General features: G+C 43.9%; 1 protein-coding gene and 2 long non-coding RNA genes across 4 annotated transcripts in view; 1 reads left to right on the top strand and 2 right to left on the bottom strand.

Annotated features, from left to right (window-relative positions):
• Positions 1–6,630: 6,630 nt before the first annotated feature.
• Positions 6,631–8,936, bottom strand: ATOH1 (atonal bHLH transcription factor 1). Its single transcript, XM_077882613.1, has one exon. It carries the CDS (start codon positions 8,711–8,713, stop codon positions 7,646–7,648), a length of 1,068 nt encoding a protein of 355 aa, XP_077738739.1. The 5' UTR covers positions 8,714–8,936; the 3' UTR covers positions 6,631–7,645.
• Positions 8,937–12,379: 3,443 nt separating this feature from the next.
• LOC144304144 (uncharacterized) lies at positions 12,380–20,611 on the bottom strand. 2 transcript variants are annotated; one of them, XR_013371104.1, is made up of 4 exons: positions 20,471–20,611; positions 17,646–17,778; positions 13,241–13,369; positions 12,380–12,718 (listed from the first exon to the last, which is right to left on the bottom strand). It is a non-coding gene; the product is annotated as an uncharacterized LOC144304144 (long non-coding RNA). The 2 variants fall into 2 exon arrangements; XR_013371103.1 differs by lacking the exons at positions 12,380–12,718; positions 13,241–13,369 and adding an exon at positions 15,879–16,909.
• A 57-nt stretch (positions 20,612–20,668) lies between these two features.
• Positions 20,669–23,769, top strand: part of LOC144304357 (uncharacterized) — a 28,044-nt gene continuing 24,943 nt past the window's right edge. The window contains exon 1 of the long non-coding RNA XR_013371257.1: positions 20,669–20,845. This is a non-coding gene — a long non-coding RNA (uncharacterized LOC144304357). The remainder of the gene's footprint in view (positions 20,846–23,769) is intronic.

Here is a 23,769-nt window from a genome sequence, read left to right as displayed (position 1 = left end):
ACCTGCTAATTACTCATTCGTTGATGAAGAGAAGGGGGAGTTGGGGGAATATGAATGAGAGATGGTGAGGCAAGAGATTGGAAGGAATAAAATAATTAGTCATCAAAGGAAGTCATGCTATTTTATGAGATCATTACCTTCTAAATCATAAAATTGGCTTTCTCTGTATTTTCTGATTATCATTTTCATACAGGGAGCATCTACTCCTTCAGTCAGGTTATAGGCTGCTGAGCTTTCTCTTGAAGTCCATGGCCCTCTAAATGCTTCATGCTGGAGTAATTACAGTGATGTGACTTAGCCTACCTACCTTAAACCAAGGACATCATGGCAACCTGATTCTGTTCTCTATTCTCTTAGAATTTGTATAGCATGAGAAGATTCCTATTTCCTACTTTTCTCAAGTATGTTTTTTTTAAATATTTTATTTATTTATTCATGAGAGACACACAGAAAGAGGTAGAGACATAGGCAGAGGGAGAAGCAGGCTCCCTGCAGGGATCCTGATGAGGTAATTGATCCAGCACCTCAGGATCATGCTCAACCACTGAGCCACCCAGGTGTCCCTCAAGTACTCATTAGTTATGATTTGGCTTTTCTCACTGAGCCAGGGAGTGAAGGCCTCATACATGAATGCTGCCCTTATTCTGCCAAAGGTAGCTGGTATCACCTTAGAGTTGAGACACCTCAGGCCTGAAGCATATTGTCCCAGGCCCCCATAACCTGAAAGCAACCAAGTCAAGTTCATGGGCTCCAAGAAGCTAAGTTGTCTGCTGCTCTTTTCTTGGAAAAATTACTGAATATTATAAAAGAAGGTAAAAGGGGATTACAGATATCCCTTGCTTTTTGAGGTGCCACATTAGGACACTTACTTTATGAAAGACCTACATTAGTACCTGTTTCTTCCGACCAAGGGCAAACCTGAAGAGGATTTTCATGTTTACTAGCTGTTGTAGAGGCTCCGGCACCCCACCCCCCACCCCAGCAGCACACTCAGCAGCAATATTGACATTGCCTAGATTCTTCCCCAGGAACTACACTCAGCATCAAGCTGCCATAGTTCTGAACTGTATCTGTGAGCACCTGCGCTTCATCTCAATTTGTTTTGTGCATCCATCAGCAAGATATATCCTAAGGGTTCAGAAAAGATTAAGAAAGGTTATTTTGGGGGGCCCAGGAATGTTCAAAAACTTTTCCATGTAAATTACTGATAATCACTCCTTTGCTTTATGCCATTTTGGCTTATGAAAAGTTTCATAGCAATGCTCTACTTTTAGATAGCAAGGGAAACCTGTATTAGCCAATATCCGTTTTCACAGGCAATTCCAAGAAGATGTCTAACTCCTAAACTCCTTTAGGTCAATGCTTTCATAATATAGTCTTTGGCTCCATTTGCATCAGATACATCTAAGAATGTTGTATGCAGATTCCTGGCATTTTTCTTTGAAGCAATGACGCAGCATCTCTTGGGTTATGAGAAAATTTAAAGATAAAACTCCTATACATTGCTGCTAGGTTTCCAGAAGCAGATACATGTTATTGAAAATGAAAAGAACTGACCTTCTGCCTTTCTGGTCAACCAGTGGCCTGATCTTTTTGGATTTCCTCCGGTCTTGTGGTCTTTAAGATATAAAGTGAACAAATGATACCTACTCCTTCCTCAAACGCTACCTCACCCCTGTTTCAGGCTGAGGATCCCTCCCAATCCCAGGCCTTCCTTCAGCAGCCCCCTTGTGCCAAGAGTTTGTAGGGGCAGGAAAGTAGGAAGAATCATGAGGAGCTATCTCCGGAAGAGACAAATAAGTGGCCAGTGGCCCCAGAGAACAATGACATCTACTGGTTTGAGAAGTCTCAAGACAGTCACCTCAGATCCCCCCTTCCTTCCCCATCCTGACTGTAGCAGGGCCTGGGAAATGGGCTGGTCATCAGAACACCATTTCTTTTTCTCAGATCTCTTTAACTCTTTAACTAGAATTGTTTTTGTTTCTTTTAAAAATCTATTTAGAGTGGACAGCATTTTGTTTCTTAACCCTATGGAGGAAACCTCTGGCTTCCCTGAGGAAAACAAGTGAGAGCTTGGAGCCTGGGCCTGAGACTTCTCTGCAGATGAAGCAGCGAAAACCTACTCTCTTTGCTTGTCCGTTTTGAGCCGTAGAGAGCAGCATGCAGGACGTGAACCTCTGGGATGCAGAGAGGCCCCGAATCTTTGTTACAGAAATGCTTCATGATTCTTTTCTTAAGAAGCTTCAATGCGAGAGAAGAGTCCTAGAGGCATGCCCCAGGCCTGAAACGTGAGACCACGCCCGTGCCCTCGGTCCAGCTAACGCTTGAGTTCTCAGAACCGCGGCCAGATCCAACCACGTCTAGGATATGGAATATTTTCGGCCTAGGGAGGGCCTGAGGACCCGTGTGCTTGGCCGGAACGGGGGGGCGGGGGGGGGCACGGTCTCCCACCGCAGGCGCTGGCTGGGCGGGCGCGGAGGATGCGCGGGCGCCCGGGGCCTGGTTCCCCGGCTCAGGTGCCTCAGCCCCCGGCCCAGCTCCTCCCGGACCGCCCCGCAGCGGCTTCCCCTCCCCTCGGCAGCGCTCGGCTTCTCCTCGGCGCAGCCTCTTTTCGGGCCGGGCCGGTTGCCGGGAGGTGCAGTGGGCAGTGGCGGCTCCCGCTGCGAAGCTGGGGGAGGAGAGGGGCCCGGGCCCGCCGCTCACTTCTGTGCGTTCTGCCGGCGGGGGGCCGAGGGAGGCTGTCGGCCGGGAGGAGGCCGAGGTGGAGGCGGCCGGGAGGGGTGATGATGGTGTTAAATGCGGCCGCGCAGCTCCCCGGGGAGCTGCCTGAAAGGAGAGTGCGCTCACCAGCTGACAGCGCGTGCTCCGCTCCAGACGCTCCGCACCGCGGCCAGGAGCCGCTGCCAGCCCCTCTATTGTCAGCCGTTCTCTAATTAAGAAACACTCACATTACGGCAAACCACCCCCACGCTTCTTGGTTCCTGTCCTTTCCTTTATCTTCCCCCGACGACTCTCCTCCCCTGCCTCTCCCCTGCGCCTCGGGATTTAACCCATTCTCCGCCCCGTCCGCCTGTGCTCCTTAGAGGCCTAGCGGTGGGGAAGCGCCTCCCGGGTTGGCGCCTGGGACTCTGCTCGGCCCACGGGTGAGCGTGGCGGGTGCGAGGACAGTCAAACAGAGCGAGGAGACTTAAAGTTTCATAGCAAAGAACATGCCCACCCCCCCACCCCACCCCACCCCCGCCCCAGGCCCTCCATCTCCTCTTCCCTCCCGGGAAACCAATTGCAGATAATGTTAACTACTAGAGGTCATCTTAACTCTCACCGGTACTTGCAGGGTTTTCCAGATTGCAACTGACAAGTCTAGGTTGCAAGGGACAAGTGGGTCAGCTGCCTTTCGTTCCCAATTCTATCTGGGGTTTGAAGCCGCCCGTGTCGAAGTGATCAGTGATCGTCTCTTTCTTGAGCTTTCAAATGAGCAGAGGAGAGAAAGAAGTCCAAGATATCCTTTGATAAAAGACTGCTTGCTTCTTTCAGGTTTCAATCTCTAAAATCAATCGAGAGGCCTAATCAAAGCATTGGTCCTGAATTAGTTAAGATTAAGGAAACTTAACTCCCCCCACCCTTTTTTTTTTTCTTGTTATGCTGGACCCCCAGTAAACAATGTCCCTTAGAGAACATGCTTAAACTTGCCAGCTGCCAAAAAATAAACTTTCTTCAGTTTTCTGTGAAATCAAGTAAGTTTCCAGGAGGGTGGTGAGCCAAAACCCTTCACGGATAAAAGTGGTGGGGCAGAAAGCAAAGACAGGGTATAAAACAAGCTGTTTAAAGTACATAAAACTCTAGAAAGCACCAAGCAGTGCTGCAAAAGACTGACCCGATTTATCTATCTTCATTACTTTAAGAAATGCTGCCTCTTTGTTTGTTTGGGTGATATTAAGCATGCTTAACTTGCACACATAGTTGATTCCTTTGCTAGTATCTTGGATACTTGGATCTGACTTTGGAAGGTAGAAGCTAATTGCTAATAATGGAGAGAAAGGAACCAGTCAGCATGGCAGGAGTGGTCTGGCATATGGGGAATGAGCGCTCAGAAATACTCAATATTCAAGTTTCCAAAATATTAATGAGATTATAGCAACCTGCAGCTATATGTTACAGCTTGTTAATGGAGTGTAAGAGAGCGGGCTGCCAAACGTTTGTTATGCAAACTCCATAGCAGAACCCTAAAATGGAAATGTGATTGTACATCTCTTTCAAAGAAATGCCAGCATAAAAAGAAAGAAAGAAATAGAATGAAGGAAAGAAAAGAGGTTAAAGTCCTCATTTGAACTTTGAGCACTTAATTTACACAAAGTGATTTGGCTTTTGCTGCCTGTCTGGATGAGTTAGAAGAATTCATCCTCACTTTTCAATCTGTGTGGTATAGAATTTCCAGTCTGATATTCCGTTGTGGCTGTTTTCTCTTGAGAAGAAATATAAAATGACCTCCTTCAATGAAGTTCCATCATCTCTAATTCATGGATAATGCTCCTAACATTTAAAAATATAAATATCTATTTTTTTGTGGTGCAAAAGAAAACCTTGAACATTAGCATAGCTGTAACTCCTTTCCATGGATTTTCTTAGTGGGGAAAAAAAAAAAAAATCTGTGGGCACATTGACCTGGTGGATGGGAGTAGTAAGATCCAGTTCTGGATATTGACGCTTTGTGATTGTGTAATTTGGAGGCCAGTTAGGGGTAGTAGTTTCTCCTCATTTATAAAAGATGGGAAAGAAGATGTTCTTGATGTCATTTCTGTTTTGAAATTTCTATGAGTCCATGAAAAGAAAAATAATAACTTTGGAAGAGGTTTTTTTTTTTTTTTCCTGGTCAACACCAACTGAGCATGAATAGTTTTGAAAAATGAAATATAGGTCACTTTCTTTAAGAAAAAAGAATCACAGTTTAATTTTTTTCAGTCCTGCCCTTATCCTACTCAGATCTGTAACAGGTAAAAGAATCCTAGGTCATCTTCTCTCTCTCCCTCCACACATGTACACAAATAATGATGAAAATATGTGGGTGCTCATCCTGCAAAGTTGCTGTGTGTCCATGCCTGTTGAGTTTACTCACTGAAAGCAAAATGGAAATGTGTTAGAAGCAATCGCTTGATTTATTCAGCAGCCTGAAGATTCCTGATGTTTATCGTGAGCGCGGCAAACTCAGTGGTGCAAAAGGTTATCTAAGGGACAGGTGCATTGTTTCTGCCCCTGGAAAGCGTCAGGAGCTACCGCTCACCCTTCAGAGCTGGCGGAGTCTCTTGGCTTCCCTCGAGCTCGGACTTCAGCTGAAAGCCACGGAAACCCAGGTGGTCAAGTCCAGAGCTGGTTCCAGGGTTCCCTATCGGTTCCCCAGCGAGACCAGAACTGCGCTCCTTGGCGCACGACTGTCCTGCAAACGTAGTTTGTGGCGCTCTCCTCTTTTCAAGGTGCTGGGCGGCTGGGGGGTGGGGGGTGGCCGGGGAGGATGATGCCGGAACGATTAAATTAACCTTCCCTGGCTCTCCCCTTGCCTGCCCACCCCTGCTTTCTTGTTCTCACAATTTGTTATCCTAATGAAGACACAAAATATAAAAGATTTGGCTTAAAATCAACTTCTCAAATTCAGCGATGTTTATCCAGTGGAACGTCGCCCAATCTTTTAGTTTAACAAATGGTTCTACTCTCACGTTTACCGAATACATTTTTAAAACTCCTCCTTTTACCGTCTCCGCACGCACACTATATTCGCTTAAAAAAAAAAAAAAAAAAAAAAAAAAAAAAACTTTGAACCTGACACCCAGAATAGGCTTTTCCTCCGTGCGGACCCTGAGGTGAGAATGGGTGCACTGTTTAGTTTCTGCAGCTGACTCAAAAATAGAAACATTTTCTACTAAGGAACTAATTCAGAAAGACAAAATAAAAGCAAACGTTATCTTCTATAGTGGAATAAGTAGACTTGTTTGGCGGAGGAAAGACTGAACGTCAACAATTTCCTAGGATAACTGCAGGCTTCTAATTTTTGAACCAAGGAACCCCATCCCCTTTCTCCTTAAGTTTTTCCCATTGTTCTCTTTTCCATTCCTGCCTTCAACTTACCCCCATCCACTACCACTAGGGAAGGGAAGAGAGGGAGGGAGGAAAGGAGAGAGAGAGAGATTGAGAGAGGGAGAGAGAGAGAGAGAGAGAGAAACTGAGAAAGCTCGGGCTGTGTGTTTTTGATGGATGGCAAAAACCTTCAACTTGGCTAAAGTTTTTACGAAGTGGAAATGGGTAACCTTGGTAAAGATCACTACTCCTGGTGAGATCTTAGGAGACATGAAACACGTGCCTCCTCTTGTAGAGGTTGTTGGGGCCAGGTGTGAGGAAGACGGAAAAGATCCTGGCTATTGAAGTGGCAAAAATGGTTGCAAATTTTTGGGGAAATTTTACCTAACGACTTATTTACGGACTTGATAACTGGTACTGCCTGAAACTACAATGTTTAATGACAGAATTTTTCTTCAAAACTCTTAGATTCGCAATTAACTAGGAGACTGAGCTCAAGTCTTCAGCATCCTTTCGAAATTGTTTTTAATGCTTATATCAGAACGGAATAAGTGACAAATAAAAGTCATTTCCACGTTTATTTTTATCATTTGCAAAAGAAAATACATAAAACAATGGCAGTTGGCTTTGCTAAATTAAAATAAAATGATCTCGAGTAGAAAAAACGTAAAAAAAAAAAAAACGAATCAAGGTAAGTAGAAATGGTAGCAAACAATCAATAATAAATAAGTTTCCTAACATTAACAAAGCAAAATAAAATTGACCAAATGCTTTTGACACTACTGGATTTTTTTTTTAATTTTAATTTTTAAACAAACATTTGCAAAGAGCTTAAGGATCATAAGTGGCCTTGTTTAAAACAACAACAACAACAACAACAACAACACAAAAACTGGTCTGCAATTGGCAGCTGAGTTTGTCCTGGAGCCGCAGCAGTAGCGGCCGATAAAGTGCGTGCGCCAAGTTTCCTAGAAGACGCCAACATCATCGCGATCCGATATACATACTGGGTATGTTTATACAATATATAAACCTAAGAGTCCTCTGTTTTCTAACGTTCCATCGTCAAAGGTTATTCACTTTGGAGCCATTCACTTTGCGTTTCATGATACATTTTTGAGAAAATCCTTCGGAATACTAACTCTCCCACACGTGAGTGCGCGCAACACACAGGGATGAATGCCCAGGGCATAAAATAAATTAAAACACAAACCAGCGACTGAGAAGAAAATGCGACATCTTAGCAGCGTATTGGCAGCAGGGAACTAGAAGGATGATGCATATTTGGGTACATATAATCATTCCTCATCTACCTACGGGGAGGGGGGGGAGAGGTGGGAGGAAAGAACACAACTTTAACAGCAAGTTTTCATCAATATGGACCACAGGAAGTTCGGGACAGCGGCGGCTTTTGCAAACCATCAAATATAGCTGCCATGTGAAGCCAAGTCGTTGCTAAACAACGACAATCGCAGAGCAAAAATGAAAAGGGTGCGGGGATCTTTAACCGCGGGGCTTCCCGCGCACTGGGCAAGGGCGATTTCGTTTCTGTCTCAGTTTTCAGGTTTCTGTCACCTTCCTAACTTGCCTCATCTGAGTCACTGTAATGGGAATGGGGGGAAAACTCCCCGTCGCTTCTGTGGGACCGGGGCGAAGTTTTGCTACTTTCTTCCTGCCCCGGCTGCAGGATGCCCCCGGGCAGGGAAGGCGACAGGTTCTTTTGCGCCATCATCGCCGTCAGGGCGCTGTCCTCGAAAGTCGGGAAGTGCAGAGCGTCCAGCTGCACCGCGTACCCTCCCGCGGGGGCCGGGGCCGAGAAGCGAGTCCGGCAACCTCCGGGCGCCGAGGGCCGCTGGCCCCCTCCCGAGGCCGGCTGGGCTCCCGCTGCGCTCGCCGTGCCCGCGCCGCCTTCGTAGGGGGCGGCGGCGCGAAGGTGGTGGTGGTCGCTCTTGCAGGATGCGGGCGGCGGCGGCGGCTGCTCCCCGCCGCTGGGCGTTTGCAGCAGCTCGGACAGGGCGTTGATGTAGATCTGGGCCATCTGCAGGGTCTCGTATTTGGACAGCTTCTTGTCGTTGTTGAAGGACGGGATAACGTTGCGCAGCTGGTCGAAGGCGTGGTTCAGCCCGTGCATCCTGCGTCGCTCCCTGGCGTTGGCCGCCAGCCGCCTCTGCTTCTGCACCCCGTTCACCTGTTTGCTGGAAGGGGCGCGCTGGCGGCTGCAGCCCAGCTCGTCTACTCCCACCCCGCCTTTCAGCTTACACAGCTGTTCCCGCACTTTCACTGGTCCCGGACTCTTGCTGCTGCCGCCGCCGCCGCCGCCGCCGCCGCTCCTCCTCACCAGCTCCCCCCGGCCGTCCGCCTCCTCCCGGGGCGCCGCAGCCTCAGAGACACCCAGCTCGGGGGAATGCAGCAAGTACTGGGCGGCGCGTGCCGTGCAGATGCCCTGCAAAGTAGGAGCCAGCCAGGCGCGTGGGTCGGTGCCGTCCAGGAGGGACAGCTCGGCCGGGTAGACGGGATGCTCTCTCGTCTGCAGGGTCGCAGGTGGCGGCGGCGGCGGCGGCGGCAGGTGGTGAGGCTGGGGATGGCGATGGTGGTCCCCCAACTCCTTCACTTCAGCCCACTCCTCTGCGTGCAGCAGGCGGGACATTGCACTTCGGAGGCTCGGAGGCGCAGGGTCGGAGGAGGGACTGGCAAACCAGCTCAACTACAACAAAAACCCTTCCTGGGTCTCTACTGCAATGTCTTGGTTTTTTTTTTTTTTTTTTTTTTTTTTTTCCTCCTCGACCCTCCCCCACCCACACGGAGATCACACACACCAGGTCGCGTGCAACGAAGCTTCTCCGGTTGCTGAAGGCGCTGCGCCCCTTTAAAAAGCGGCACGCGCCAGTGTGTCTCCCCCCCCCACCCCCCGCTCCCCTCCCAGCCCCCTCCTCGCGCCGGTCGCGTGTCTGCTCAGCCAATGGAGGGCGCCGGCAGGCGCGTGCGAGCAGCCAATCAAAGAGTTTTTACACCCGGAGAAAAGTTCCTGCGTACAGAAGGCTGAAGCGCCCGCTCAGTGGTCCGCCCCCCCACCCCCCACCCCCGCCCATTCTTCTATCCCTTTTAAGTTAGTCAAATTCATATGTTAATTGCAGGTTGTAATTCGACTCCGCAGTTGCGCCCGCGCGCGGGCGGCGGGGGTGCGTGAGCCGATGCGGATGCGGTTGCGGATGCGGATGCGGCTGCGGATGCGGCTGCGGAGCGCTCTCCCCGCGGGAGGCTGAGCGCGGCCGGCGGCGCCGGGGCTGCCCGGGCGCTGCGCGCGGGGACGAGCCCGCCCGCCCTTGGCTGCCCGCGCGCGAGGATCGCAGCTCCCGCCGCTTGTGCCCGAACGTCTCAAAGCTCTCCTGTGTGTACGCCTGTGAATATAAAGCTTTCAGGATGCACGTTCACAGATCACAAGTGATTGCATAGATACATAGTTGCTGAGACCCACTATTTACAGTGCATGTTAGAATTAAAAACTAAAAAAACAAACAAACAAACAAACAAAAAAAAACCCGAACTGTCTCAGGATACGTTTCTGAATTTTCATCTCTGGCCCCCGATCGACACTATGTTTCTGAATTTTCATCTCTGGCCCCAGATCGACACTATGTAACCTAGTAAAGTCGTGGTACGGGGATAGGACGCACTAACTTCGATCCCGCAGTCCAGCACCCCGGCCAACTAGGACTGGAATCTGTAGGAGACTCTGCTGAGCGGATGTAGGACACGCATATTTTACAGCTTCAACACCCACGGGAGGACTCCTTACGGGGTGCGGAGTCGGGGGGTGGTGCCCAAAGAAACAGGAAAGGCGCCTGCGTTCCCTGCAGGTCTGAACCTTTCCAAGGTGCAGAACCTCAGAGTTACCTTCCCCTTCCGCTTCAGGAGCCCTGGGTTTATTTAATGGGGCGCGCTGCTTCTCCGGCAAACACCCAGGAACACCACAGCCTAACCCACTCCACGCCGCCCTCCGTTGAGTTCGGGGTGCTCTCCCCAGCACCCCGTATTCCCACCCCCCACCCCCAGCCCCACCATCCCGGCCGCCAGCCCGAGAGCCGAACCCCGGGAGGTCCCGGGCGAAGCGGGGACGCCCTCGCTCAGGTGAGCTGCTTCCTCCCGGCCCTGAGCCCAGGCCTCTTGAATTCACAACAAAAACCAATCAGAAGCGCCCTGGCCCGGGAACGCCCCGGCCTGGGTCCCACAGGGCGGCACCTCCGGGCGCTTTCCCCGCATTGGCCTTGGGGCGCAGCAGTGGGACGCAGCCAGCGGGTGCTGGTGCTGGTGCTGGTGCTGCTCTCTGCTTCTGCGGGGGAAGGGAGCTTCGTCCTCTCGAAAAGATGGTGAAAAGGAAAGCTAGCAGAGAGAGCTCCGGGAACCTGGATTTGCAGGGCACCGGAATGACTGAAAGTTGTTCTCGCTAGTATTCGCGGGGACTTGATCTAACCTGCTACTTAGAACTCCCTGGGCAGGGGCGCCTGGGTGGTTCAGGGGTGCAGTGTCTGCCTTGGGCTCAGGTCGTGATCCGGGGGTCCTGGGATTGAGTCCTGCATCAGGCTCGCCTCAGGGAGCCTGTTTCTCCCTCTCCCTGAGTCTCTGCCCCTTTTTGTATATCTCTTGAATATATAAATAAAATCTTTAAAAAAAAAAAAACCCTGTGGGTGTCAAATTACAACTTTCAGAAAAATGATGAACCATCTTCTGTCTAGGTACGGCCGTGTAAGGGCCAGAGTCGGGCAGTATCAGTTGTTTGTATTGCATTTTATTCCTAACAGTTCCCAACTGTATCAGCTGAAAGTTACTCCTTCCACATTAGGTCACTACCAAATATGTAGGATGCCCCCATTTTCCTTGGGCTTGCATTCATCCAGACGGTTTGTTTATACTTTAGATTTGACTGCGTAACTGCCAAAAACTCATTTTCCTTTGAGCTTAAACAGTTTTATGGGCTGTAGCCAAATATTTGTCAGATACATCGAATATTGATCCTAATTTGCTAGCTTTATATATGATTATTAGCATTATCACTTCTTTGGTGCAAGACTCAATTTTTAAGTGGGTAAATTAGAGTGGCCCAATAATGTGAGGGGCAGTTAGATTTTTTTTAATAGGTTGTAGTGAAATACATGCTTTTGCATTTAGAGTATACAGGAAGTTATTTTCTTTGCCTTCCTTTCCCTCCCCTTCTCTTCCATAGGTGGGGCTGAGGAAGCTAGGCTTCTGAGCTGGGGAAGGGGACACAGGGCCCAGTGCTGCAGGGTTAGAGCCTGAATAGTGTGAGCAGGGTGCCCCTGCAGAGGGTTTGTGGCATATGATGTCAATCATCAAGTAAGGCAACTGTCTGTAGGGGCTGGATGGTGGTGCAGCCCCAGAATTTAGGGTTTGTTTGAGCAGAGGGAGGAGAGCTTCTATGTGCTTGGACTGCTGGATCAGTGACATAAGGAAGGATTAATGAAAAAAAGTAAATATTTGGGGACAGAGTAAGGTTTCTCACTGTCATAGAAAGGAGTTACAAATATAGAAATGGAAAAAGCTGTAGTGTTGGATTCAAATTGGAAATTCTGCTATAAATATATTGTTTTCAATATGTATAGATGAAATAGAGATAAGCAGATACAAATCTGGGGTATGTGTGTACCTATATATATTCTCTTGTTCCTTTCATTCTCAAGGCCTGGGATCAGAATGAGCATATCTAGTTCTCAGACTTTAATTTTTAAATAAAATTGTCCACTAAAAAGAACTGGCGTTCTTGAGGAAATGGACTGATTCCAAGAACGGGGCAGAAAAGATACAAGATAAACATAAAACATCTTGTATCAGAAATAAGGAAATGTGATGGAGACATGTCAAGGACCAAAGAAGCCTGCTTGAAGAGGCTTCTACAGACAAAACATAGGACAATTTGAGCATCAAAATATGTAATGATAGGGATCCCTGGGTGGTGCAGCAGTTTGGCGCCTGCCTTTGGCCCAGGCCGCGATCCTGGAGACCCGGGATCGAATCCCACGGCGTGCTCCCGGTGCATGGAGCCTGCTTCTCCCTCTGCCTGTGTCTCTGCCTCTCTCTCTCTCTCTCTCTCTCTCTGTGACTATCATAAATAAATAAAAATTTAAAAAAAATATGTAATGATAGTAATAGATTACTACTACAACAGAATATAACTACTAATATAACAGAATGAATAATTGCATTGAAAGTTTGATGAATACTTAGTCACAAAATATGTGTTGATTACAAATGAAAGAAGATGGACTCTACTGCCATGGAGAACTATGGGAGACACCAACTTTATCATGTGATCAAAGTTAATACCACCAGCAATGGGATAAACCAAAGTTACAAAGTGCCATTTGTTATGATGTAGAAAACTCAGCATTGCTTCCAGGATATTCCTACCAAAGATGCATACCCCAAATCCAATCAAGAGAGAACATGATGAGGCACTTTCGTGGCTCAGTTGGTTGACCTCTCGACTCTTGATTTTGGATCAGATCACAATCTTGGTGTTCTGGGATTGAGCCTTCAGACGGCTCCTTGCTCATCAGGGGAGTCTGCTTAAAGATTTCCTCCCTCTGCTTCTGTCCTCCTCCTCCACTCTCTCTCTCTCTCAAATAAAAAAACAAATCTTAAAAAAAAAAAAAAAAAAGAAGAGAGAGAACATCGAGCCAACCCAAACTGAGAGAACTTCTAGAAAATAACTGGCCTTGGGGCACCTGGGTGGTTGAGTGTCTCTGCTTTTGGCTCAGGTTGTGATCCCGGGATCCTGGGTTCTTGTCTGGAATTAGTAATCCATCTCAATCCAAGCATCATACCATAGTGTGTTGAGGCCTATGCTTTAAGTTAAGTCATGCTCTGTCTAGCCACAGCACAGTGTTTATCTAATGGGTTTAAAAAGTCTTAGGCTTTAATGACTATTCCATTCACAAGAACTCAAAGAATATTTCTCTAGAGGTGCCAAAAATTGAATATAAACTTCAAAGTATTCTCTTACAGGTTATTTAAAATACAAATTTCCTAATCATGACGAATTCTCCTATGCAGTGTTCTGATCAGGTTACAACCATTAAAAAAAAAAAAAAGAAAAGAAACAAACACCACCCCCCTCCCCATGCAAATGGATTGTTTTTACCATTGGTTGTAGCCTTACCTTAATAATTGGCAATTATGGGAAAGAATTGGGCATTTATCCAGTAATTCTGATATGAATGGTATTTCAGAGTAATCAGATAGTCTTATTTTGGTTCATCAGGAAAATTTCTTTTCAGAATACTTCCATCTAATAAAGTAGAAAAAAATAGAACATTTTTAAAAATCAATTATTAGAAACTCCTAATAAAAATTACTATTTAGGCAGTCATTAACAATGAAGGAACAATTAGATCAAAGCTTGGGGAATTTTACAACAAAGGGGTTCATCTGTCAACATGAACCCTAGTCATCAGTCTTAGTAGCATTGTTTAGAGTAGAAGACACTGATATTATGTGTTTCTCAGTTTTCCATGAATTATGAAGTACACAGACTCCTATGAAGTACTGTTTAAAAAAGAAAAAAAAAAGAATCTGACTTTAATTAAGGCTTCAAGATAGCCTTCTGTTTACAGGAAATATGGGGGCTACCATATCAAGTAAATTATATCACAAGAATGCAAAAAGCCAAACCCACATCATTTAACATTCTACAGAACAAATGTTCAGTTTCAACAAGTGTGTGACATGAAGAAAGAAGGAGGGCGGTGAAGAATTACTCTCGATTAAGATAGTCTTATGATACAGTACTAAAAGCAATGTGTGGACCTTGTTTGGATTCAGATTCAATAGTAAAGGGACTTTTTTAAAAAGACAGTTGATAAAACATGCATTTGATCTCAGTATTACGTGATACCATTGAGTTATTGTTATTTTTCTCCAGTTACAACAAAGGCAATGTAGTTATCTAAGAGGCTCTCTATGCCTCAGAGCCACACATAGATGCATGTAGGGGTGAAATAGCATGAGGTCTATGATTTCCTTCAAAGTATTTCATCATAATATCAACAATATGAAAAAGAAATAGTGAAGCAAATGTAGAAAAATCTTAATAACTGCTAGATATGGGTGATGTAAAGATTAGACCATTAGCTCTATTTGCCCATGAAAATTTTTACAGTAAGGACTTTTTAAAAAGCCAGTGGCTTCTCACTGTCTAGTACATATCAGCTACATAGCCTAGCTCTGCTTTAAAATCCCAGTTATCTAGTCCTAACCTATGTTTCTAAACTGAGATTTCATTTTTCCTTATGCAGAATGTTTCTTGAAATGTATCTTAAAGATCATCTACCTGCATGAGAATCACTTGGGATATTTTTTAAAAAGGTAGAATATATACCAAATATATTTGGTATATATGGGACCCTATCCCATATACCAAATCAGCTTTATCAAGGGAGCCCAGGACTTGTAAATAGATAAACTCTTCAAGGGATTCTTAGACATGTCCTACGTTAAGGACTATTTTTCTAGAAGTTTTCCTGTGTTCTATTCAGCTACTTTATATTTCTGGGAACTTGTATTGTAATTCCTGTCACCATAAATACAATAATCCCACAACACCTATCATTCAATTCTACTTACTAAAGTGTAATCTAAGACTCAAAGTCTAGATCAAATGCCACCTCCTCTAGGAATTCTTCCCATGTCATCTCTAGGACCATCATTTGTCCTTTAGCAAGTAGGTGAAAGTGTGGTGTCTTTGGGTCACTTCACTAGTAGCTTGTTGGAGAAATTCAAAATTGCATTCATTTATAAATGCCTCAACTTACCTAAGGGTCATTGGCCACCAGGAACTGTCAGCTGCTTCACAGTTTTACAGTATTACTTATCTATTGCTGCATAATAAATTCTCCAAAACTTAGTGGTTTAAACAACAGACATTTATTATATCACAGTCTGTGGGTAAGAGATTCTGGTGCTTGCTGCTTAGCTGAGTGGTTCTGGGTCAGGGTCTTTCATGAAGCTTTAGCCAAGACATCAGCTCAGGCTGTAATCTCTGAAGGTTTGACTGGGACTGGAAGATCTACCTCCCAGTTGTTTCATTCACATGGCTGGAAAGTTAGCCGTGGCAGGTGGCCTGTTTCTCCACATGTGGATTTCTCCATGGGGGTGTTTGAGTGTCCTCTGACATATGAGCAACCTGCTTATGCCAGAGAAAGTGACTCAAGGGCGAGAGATGCAAGCTGTACTATGTTTTAGATCTACATTCCAAAGCATGCATGTCATTTCTACCATATTCTAGTTATTAAAGGTGAGTTACTAAGTGAAGACCACACTTAATGAGAGAGCAATTAAGCCCTGAATGGAAGGAGAATCAGAGAACTTGTGAACCTACCTTAAAAACTACCACATTCCTTTGTTTCATGTTAATTTCTTTGTTTCCTTTTGCAGGATGTAATTCCTCTTTATTGAACTAAGAGTGGAGAGATATTTTGGTAAAGTGAGAAAAATGCAGCAGAATGATCTGGAAGTTATATGTGAAGGTTGGAGTAACTGAACCAATTCAGCAAACTACAAGTGAAGAGAAATTTCAGACTTTCTGTGGCAATTTCAAATGGCACATATTTTTAAGATTGTATTTGTGACCATTTACAATGTGACAATGTTGACTGTTGTCAACCATTTAGACTGTCCACAGAAACCATATTATGACAGGTAATTTGCATTGTATTTCATTTTCTTACTTTTTTGTGAGATCTCTTTTTATTTCAGTCATATTTGTGAATTTGTTTTTAATTTATATGAGTATATCCTGAGCGTTGCTTTATGCTGATTATTGGTATGGTTAGGGACAGTGGCATGCTGGTAAATGTGTAACAACTGAAAAAAATGCATGCATATATACCTATATAAGTTTATTGTAAATTTTATTGTAAAATTTATTGACATAAAGAATGTGGAACCCACTGTTTGTACATAATAATAAAATATTCAATATTCTTTGTTGTAAATTCTCTACAGCTGCTGATTCTCAGAGAATGCTTTCACTGATTTGTGCTTTTTTTGTATCCATAATTAACCAGTGGTTGCATTTGATGAAAAATTAGATTGCCCACAAGAATGTTGATTAATATTTTTCAATTGCTACTAGTGAATAAGATGAAAGTGAAACAACAATGAGCATGTGTGTTGAAACATTCAAGAGTTAACGATGTGAACAACTTCTTTGTTGAATAGGACAATTTTCCAATATTGTAAGAATATGCACAGATTTTTTTTTGTATTATTCATAATGTAACGGCTACAGACACTGACAAATTCTTAAGTTTAATATGCATTATTAGCATTTCAATATCACTTTCTTAAGCCTAGATAATTAATAAAACAATAAAGAAAGCCTTGATTTGGGCATTTACTGATTTCTGTTGGTGCAAATACTCCTGTTGCTAAGTCAAATGGACATTTTCTTTGGCCATATGTTAAATGATTTCCTCTTCAACTCTCAACACAGTCAAAAACATTTTTTTTTTCAAAATTTTCTTTTCTCTTGGTTTGGGGACACCATATTCTTCTCCTTTGTTTCTCCCTACGGTTCAGGTTGTTCTTTCTTAATTTCTTTCAGGGAGGTTATCTTCCCTATTGGGCTTGGTACTATGCTGTCATTTCCCCTTATTCTCCATTACCATCTACATGCCAATCAATAGTAAGGTCTTCTCTCAAGTCCAGCTCTTTTTCAGAGGTTTTCATTGCTCTTAAAGTAGGCACAAACATCAACAACCAGCATTCGTTTGGGGGATCGGAGAAGGTCTACCAAGGAAGTTAGATCTGAAGGTGGAATAGGAGGCAGCTAAGGAAGGCAAGTGGACACACAATTATTATAACAGCAACAGCTAAAAAGGATTCTTGAACAGAGTCTCCAAGTGCTGCTCTCTGGCCCCTCCCTATCTCTTCTGCTTCTCTCATCCCAGTCCCAATCCCATATGGTGCTCTAGGCTCATAGTTCTTTTCTCTGCTCATAGGTGTCAAACATTTTCCCATGTCTGCCTTTACATACGTCGTCTGCAATGCTCTTCCTTTCCTGGCACATTTTTGTGTGGCTACTTCCTATATCCCATTTTCAGGTGTGACACCTCCCCCCGCCCCCCGAATTCCCTGTTTTACAATCCTGTGGTACTTATTATTTGTTCCCTTTAGTATTGCAAATCATCATCAGATGATTATTTATGTGACTGTTTATTTTCTGTTTATCTCTCCTCTGTCACCCTCCTCTCCTGCTGGTGAGGCTATTCTGCTAAAGGGCCCATTGTACAAGTACTAGGGAAGCTGAGGAGGGAAGCTGGCTGATTTCCAGTGGATGAATCCCTTTTACCCCCTGGTTGTTCAGTGCCCCCTCGGTGGTAGATGGTCTATGGTGAGCTTTGGTATGGGAAATAAAGATCTGGACATTTTGTGTTCACTCCACCTCATCCATCTCCATGATGTTTCCTCATATCCCCTTGCCTCCGGTCTTCCAATCTTACTCCCTACAGACTCCTGATTAACCAGACACTGCCCAGGAATCTACATGTATTCTTGCCACATACCATTTCGTTCATCACAGAAGGCTGGTGGTCAAGTGAACCGCACAGGATTTCCTCTTCATACAATCTTCCAGAGCCTTCTCTGAGATTGGCTGTAGTGCAACAGTGGCCTATTGTCAGCTTTCAAACTTATCACCTTATCCATGATAAAAAAAACAAAAACAAAAAACTTCTCAGTATTTCCTTCTCCGTAAGCCATTACTTTTCTGTTAGCTCACTAATGGCGAGGCATTGGAGTAAAGTAATGTAAGGGTCTGGGACACATGTTTATATAACTTACTTATACTCTCTGGATCTGATTGGGTCTGATCCAGAATGTACCATCTCCACAATATGGTAGATTGCTATGTGAATACTCTCCCTCCCACTCCACTTATGACTTGATGTGATATCCAGCTCAAGGTGAGTAGCTCCAGTTGTATAGTCACTTAATCACTTAATCAATCCCTTGGTTGAGAGTCTAGTCTCTGCTAAGACCCAGTAACATGCTGGAATCTGCTTTTATGGTAAATAGTTCTCTGCTACAGATGGCATAGCCTGTGTCAAGCCTTAGGGGTCTGTGCTGGGACTCTTCTATTTGGACTTACAAAAGACTAAATGGCAACAATATGTTCCACAAATATCTCTAGCACCATGGGATCTGCTGTACCATATGATCTAAGGGACAAGAATGCTCATTCCACCGCCTAAATCTGCTACAAAGCCCTACTCAAAACTAGTTGCTGCATGAGTCAACTGATAAGTCAGAGCTGTATTTCTAAATATGGCACGTACTTTCTCCTAAATCCAAAGAGGTCTATCTGTCATTATACTTTTCTTAGTGGCAAAAGGTGCAAGGAATAATATAATTCTAAAATCATCACTAGTTTAGAAGGATCTTATGTATTTGTAGGGCCTATCTCTCACCCCCTTGGGCTACATATGCCTCACAAGGGCATTTTCTATAAAGCCATTGTCTGCTTTCCAGGTCCAATTAAAAATATGTCATCTGTAGAAGGATCACTATGATGTTCTGCAAGAGGTCCAAATAACTGAGGTTCCTTTATCACTAGAATATTAATACTATTGTTGGTTAAGATCTTGAATGTACCATTGTTCATTCCAAGTGAACGTAAACTGCTTCTAATCATCCTTCCTGGTATATCCAACGGATCAATAATTACAGAATAAGTGCATAAGTAGCAGCTGAGATCGGAACTACCACTTGGTTAGGATCACAGTAGCCCACACTCATCTGCCACGATCCATCTGATTTCTGCAAGTGTCAGGCCGATAGATGGAGACAGCTCCTCTTCCATCCTTCGCATGATACTAAATCTCTGTACTTCTATTCAGTATGTCCATTTTCTTGATTTACTATCTTGGAGGGGTGCATTTTCAGAGACTTTCACTTGGCTTCTTTTGCCACCATGGCTTTTAATCCAAGGTTTAGAGTGCAGATGTGAGCTTTCTGACAGCTGCCAATCATATTCATCTAACCTATGCCCTTAGGGACTTAAAAATGACCACAGCACTTGTACCCACTGCACTCTTGTTGGACAAAGTTGGGCAGGATTCCATTTGTCACCTGGACTTCCTATGCTCTCACTGTAATATGATATCTATGATAGCGTTTTGGTTCTCCTGGTATCAGTGTCACCTCACAACCTGTATCCAACAGAACCTTCAATATTCTGTGTATTTTTCTTTCCCAGGTATAGCTAGTTTGGGTCCATTTGCAAAAGGATTGGAGGAGTCCCTAGGGGAATTGAATATCCCTTTCCATGGATTGGCTCAAACTTGCACAAGTGTAGAAACCAGGAAAAGATTAGTGAATTGTTTCTGATGCCTAATATCAAACTTCAGCCTACCTACTTTTGATCTTCTCTATTTATGTAGATCAAACACTACTCTTGTTAGCTCCCTGTATTCATTTCCTTTTGCTATTATAACAAATGTTTTGGTCAGGGTTATCCATGGAAGCAGAGTTGATAGGTGAGTTTATATATATACATTTATGTATTTTAAGGAATTGGCCCATGAGAGTGTGGGGGCTGGCAAATGTGAACTCTGTAGAGCAGGCTAGCAGCCTGTAATTCAGGCAGGAATTAATACTGCAGGCTTGGGGCAGCAGTGCTTTTTCTATGGGAAGCCTCAATTCCTGCTCTCCAGGCCTCCAACTAACTGGTTGAGGCCTACCTACATTGTTGAGGGTAATCTCTTTTACTTGAAGTATTTGAAACTGTAGGTATTAACCACATCTATGAAATACCTTCACAGCAGCACCTAGATTAGCATTTAATTGAATAACTGGGTTCTATAGCTTAGCCAAGTCAATATGTAAAACTAACCATCACAACAAATTTCTACAAACACAATGGCTTTAAACCACATAAGTATATACCTTAGTGTTGCAGGATTAAAGGTTTGAAATCAGTTTCACTGGGCCCAAATCAAGGTGTCAGTAAGGCCATGTTCTTTCTTGAGACTCTAAGGGAGAATGTGCTTTCTTGCCTTTTCCAACTTCTAGAGGCTACCTGCACATCTTGACTCATGGCTCTTTTCTCCATCTTCAAGGCCAGCAGCATAGCATCTTTAAATCTCTCTGGCCTCTGTTTCTGTGGTCACATCCCCATCTCTGACCCTGCCTCCTGCCTCCTTTACCTTATAAATATTCTTGTGATTATACTGGGCACACACAGATAACGCAGGATGATTGCCCCATCTCAAGATTCTTAATCACATTGCAAGTCTCTTTTACTACGTAAGGTAACATATTCACAGGTTCCAGGAGATTGGGATGTGGATGTCTTTGGGGGTGGGTTTATTCAGCTTACCACATTACCCACCTATTGTGCCCTCTAGAAGCACTGTGGTCTATTAGCTATTGCCACAGATCTCTGTCAGGGTCCCAGCATTCCCATTCTGGCTTTACTTTCTGATGTAGTAATTGCATTCACCATGCCTCTGACATTTAAGTGATACCACCTGGCTTCTGGAATAATAATTCTAGAATCCTATCATTCCGTTTACACTGATGAGCTCATTCCATGGCAACTTTCCCAACGATACATCTGACTTCAAAAGTCACTGAATTTTCTCAACCATGCCAGTGTCCTCATGCCAGCGCTTTCCTTTTTGATTGGGTGAAGAGTTTCTTTTGGGCTCTGCTGGGAAACATAGTCAGCCAATGGATTCTCTAGTCTTAAGCATTAAATATTCAGGTATATACTCCTCTAAAACTGGTATAGCTGTTCTGGCATTTCTACCTTATTTACTATAGGTCAGTGCTTCTCTCGAGTTTAAGAAACCTATTCTCGCATAATATTTGGACTTCTAGAACATTAAATCCTGTTAAATACTTCCTCTAGGTATTGCAGTACTTTTGATGAATATTTCCTTTGCATCCAAAAAAGAAAAGCACTTCCCGAAGCGGGCCATACTGGAACTTGACCCTAGATTTATGCCTATAAACTATTAGAAAGGTGGGCCAAATCTGGGATAAAGGCAAAGATTGTCATGTGAGGCATCTTGGCATAGTACCTTTGCCAGGGCTGTGTAGTGAGCCTTCTCTGCAGTTCTGCTATTCTCCCAATCAGGCCTGATTTCCAGCCCGTACTGCCCTCTGGCTGCAGTTAAAGTGGGTGTCATAGACGTTTTCTGGATTTTATGTTGTGTTGTGTTCTGAGTTGGTTGGCAGATTTGATCCCACCATTTTCTTTCAGTGGCACAATTATGGAACTTCATAATGACCTACCATAGCTGCAGTCTTTCATGACAACCACTGCTGCCATATCTCTCAAACGGTGGAGATACAGCATAAGCCTTATTTATCCCCTTCCTCCCGCATGCTGTCCTAATTCAGGATTGAAGAGACTCTTCATAATAGTGACCTTATAGCATGACAGGGGCTATCACAACCCACTGGTCTCTGTTACTATCTGGTCAGTGAGTGATCCAATTCCAGAAATCCATCTCAGGTTATACTTCCTGGGCCATTTCCAGTGTGAATTATTTTAGTTCAGGTTCTTCCAGAAGTAGATTTTTAGACAAGGATTCAGGATGTGGTGTAATGAGTATTTGTTTCTCAATTATTTGTTAAATTGTACCTGACAATTTAGTAGGAGTGCATTTCATATTGTTGATGGTGTACATGTTATATTTCTCAATTATTTAAAAAAATCTCTCCTTGTATTATGTGAAAAAAAATTCCAGATGGATTAAAAGTTAAATACAAAAATATGAAGACACATCTGAAGATTACAAAAGTAAGTGTTTTACTGATGTCAAGCTAAGTAGGGGTTTTCAATGCATAAAACACTGAGAGATGTAATAATCCAACAATTAATTAAATAATTTAAAATTAGTAATGCTTTTTAATAATTAAGGAGTTTCACAAACTGTGGTACATAAAAATTAAAAGAACCCTTTCCATGTACAAAAATCATAAAAAGTTAAAAGTAAACGACAACTGGAAAAATATTTGCAACAAATTTTACACACAGTAAGTTAACAGACACAATAGAAAGAGGAACTATTAAAATCGATAAGAAAATGACTAGTTCCTGATAGAAAAATAGCTAAAAGATAAGAGCCAGTAATTCATGAAGGAGCAGTAGAAATGGTCCATAAAGATGAAAAACCTATTCAACCAGGAAATGCAAATTAAAACAATAAGAAAGTTTCAGTTAATTATTTCTGATTGAACAGTTGCCCTCCTCAAACATCAATGCGACAAGAAAAAGGACACAAAAGGCATAAACCCACAGAACAAAGAGACTAACTGAAGAGACCATAACAAATGAAAGATGTCAACAGATTTTTACAAAATGGAAATGATGGACAAGTGATCATTGACTTAGCAGAACTGAGAAGGCCTGCCCCTTAGTTTTCAGGGAAAGCCAAGAAGAGATGCACTGCTGCTGGCTTCTCCGGGTATGTCTGAAGGCAGTGATGAGGGAAGGGTCCACGGAGCGGAGACCGCCACCTATTGCTGCTACTGGTGTGTCTGCAACTTGCAGCAGCGCTGCATTTCTAAGGCTCCTTTGCTGCTACCTCTTAACATTCTAAATTGAACCCTTGCCCCTTGTAGAGGAGTAAATACTGATGATCCCTTCACTTACTGTCATGGAAACTTCCAAAATATTTTCATCTGTACTATTGTCAATTGGGACAGTGCTTGGATCTGTTTTAAAGCTCTTCAGAACTCCTGCACACCCACAGGAGAAGGCTGCGGTACTCTCGGCACCCCTGGAATATAGCTCAGAATGCCTCTTGAAGTGGAAGCTTCTGAGTAATGAGTTCTGATCACCAATTCAATTTAGGATAATGTAATAACAGTTCCCCAGGATCTTTTTTTTTGGGGGGGGGAAAGCTTTCCTGAATTTATTCAATGCGTATACATTGAGTACTCTCTCTGTGTACGACACAACAAAAAATGTAAAGATATGGCTCTTGGAAAAACCTGCAACAGCTTCTGAATTTTCTTTGGCTGCAGACTGAGTTCCTTCGTGTGGTCTGGAAGACTGCCTAGCTTGGAGAATACCCATCTTTATAACTCCTTCCCCTCTTACCTTTGTTTTGGGGCTCCAGTTCTTGGACCTGCTGCCAGTTCTCAGCCATTGGAGTTTCAGTCATCAGATGAACTTTCTCTCACTGAAGAATCACTGCTGTTCCCTGTCTGAGATGTTCTCTACTCCCTACATCCCTCTCTAAACTTCCACTCCTTGTTCTTACTTTAGCTTGAGGTTTTTATTTCTTCCAGTAAGCCTTTGGAACTAGGTCAGGGTTCTTTGTCATACACTCTTATGGTGTCTTATTCCTTTCCTTAGAAATTTAACCTCAGTTGGTAATTACACATTCACTCCTTGGTATGATTATTTATTTAATATCATTCTCCGACCCAGAGTGTGACCTCTCTGATTTTGCCCACTGTGTTAACACGTTGTCTGGAACACGAATGGTTCTCAGTCAACATAAATCAAAAGAAAGAATGCTTTCGAGCAGTTTAACTTCAACTTTATTAGTTCCTTCAAAGAATGGTTTAGTTACTGCTACATTTTGTATCTAGTAAGAAAATAAAACTGCCTATGTAGATTTTCAGCTTCCAGAAATTTTGTTTTGTTTGTGGGCAAATGGAAGATGGGAA

Source organism: Canis aureus, chromosome 33 (assembly GCF_053574225.1).
Source record: "Canis aureus isolate CA01 chromosome 33, VMU_Caureus_v.1.0, whole genome shotgun sequence".
NCBI classification, from domain to species: Eukaryota; Metazoa; Chordata; class Mammalia; order Carnivora; family Canidae; genus Canis; species Canis aureus.
Note: the sequence above shows the minus strand (reverse complement) of the source record. Positions and strands in the feature narration are given on the sequence as shown.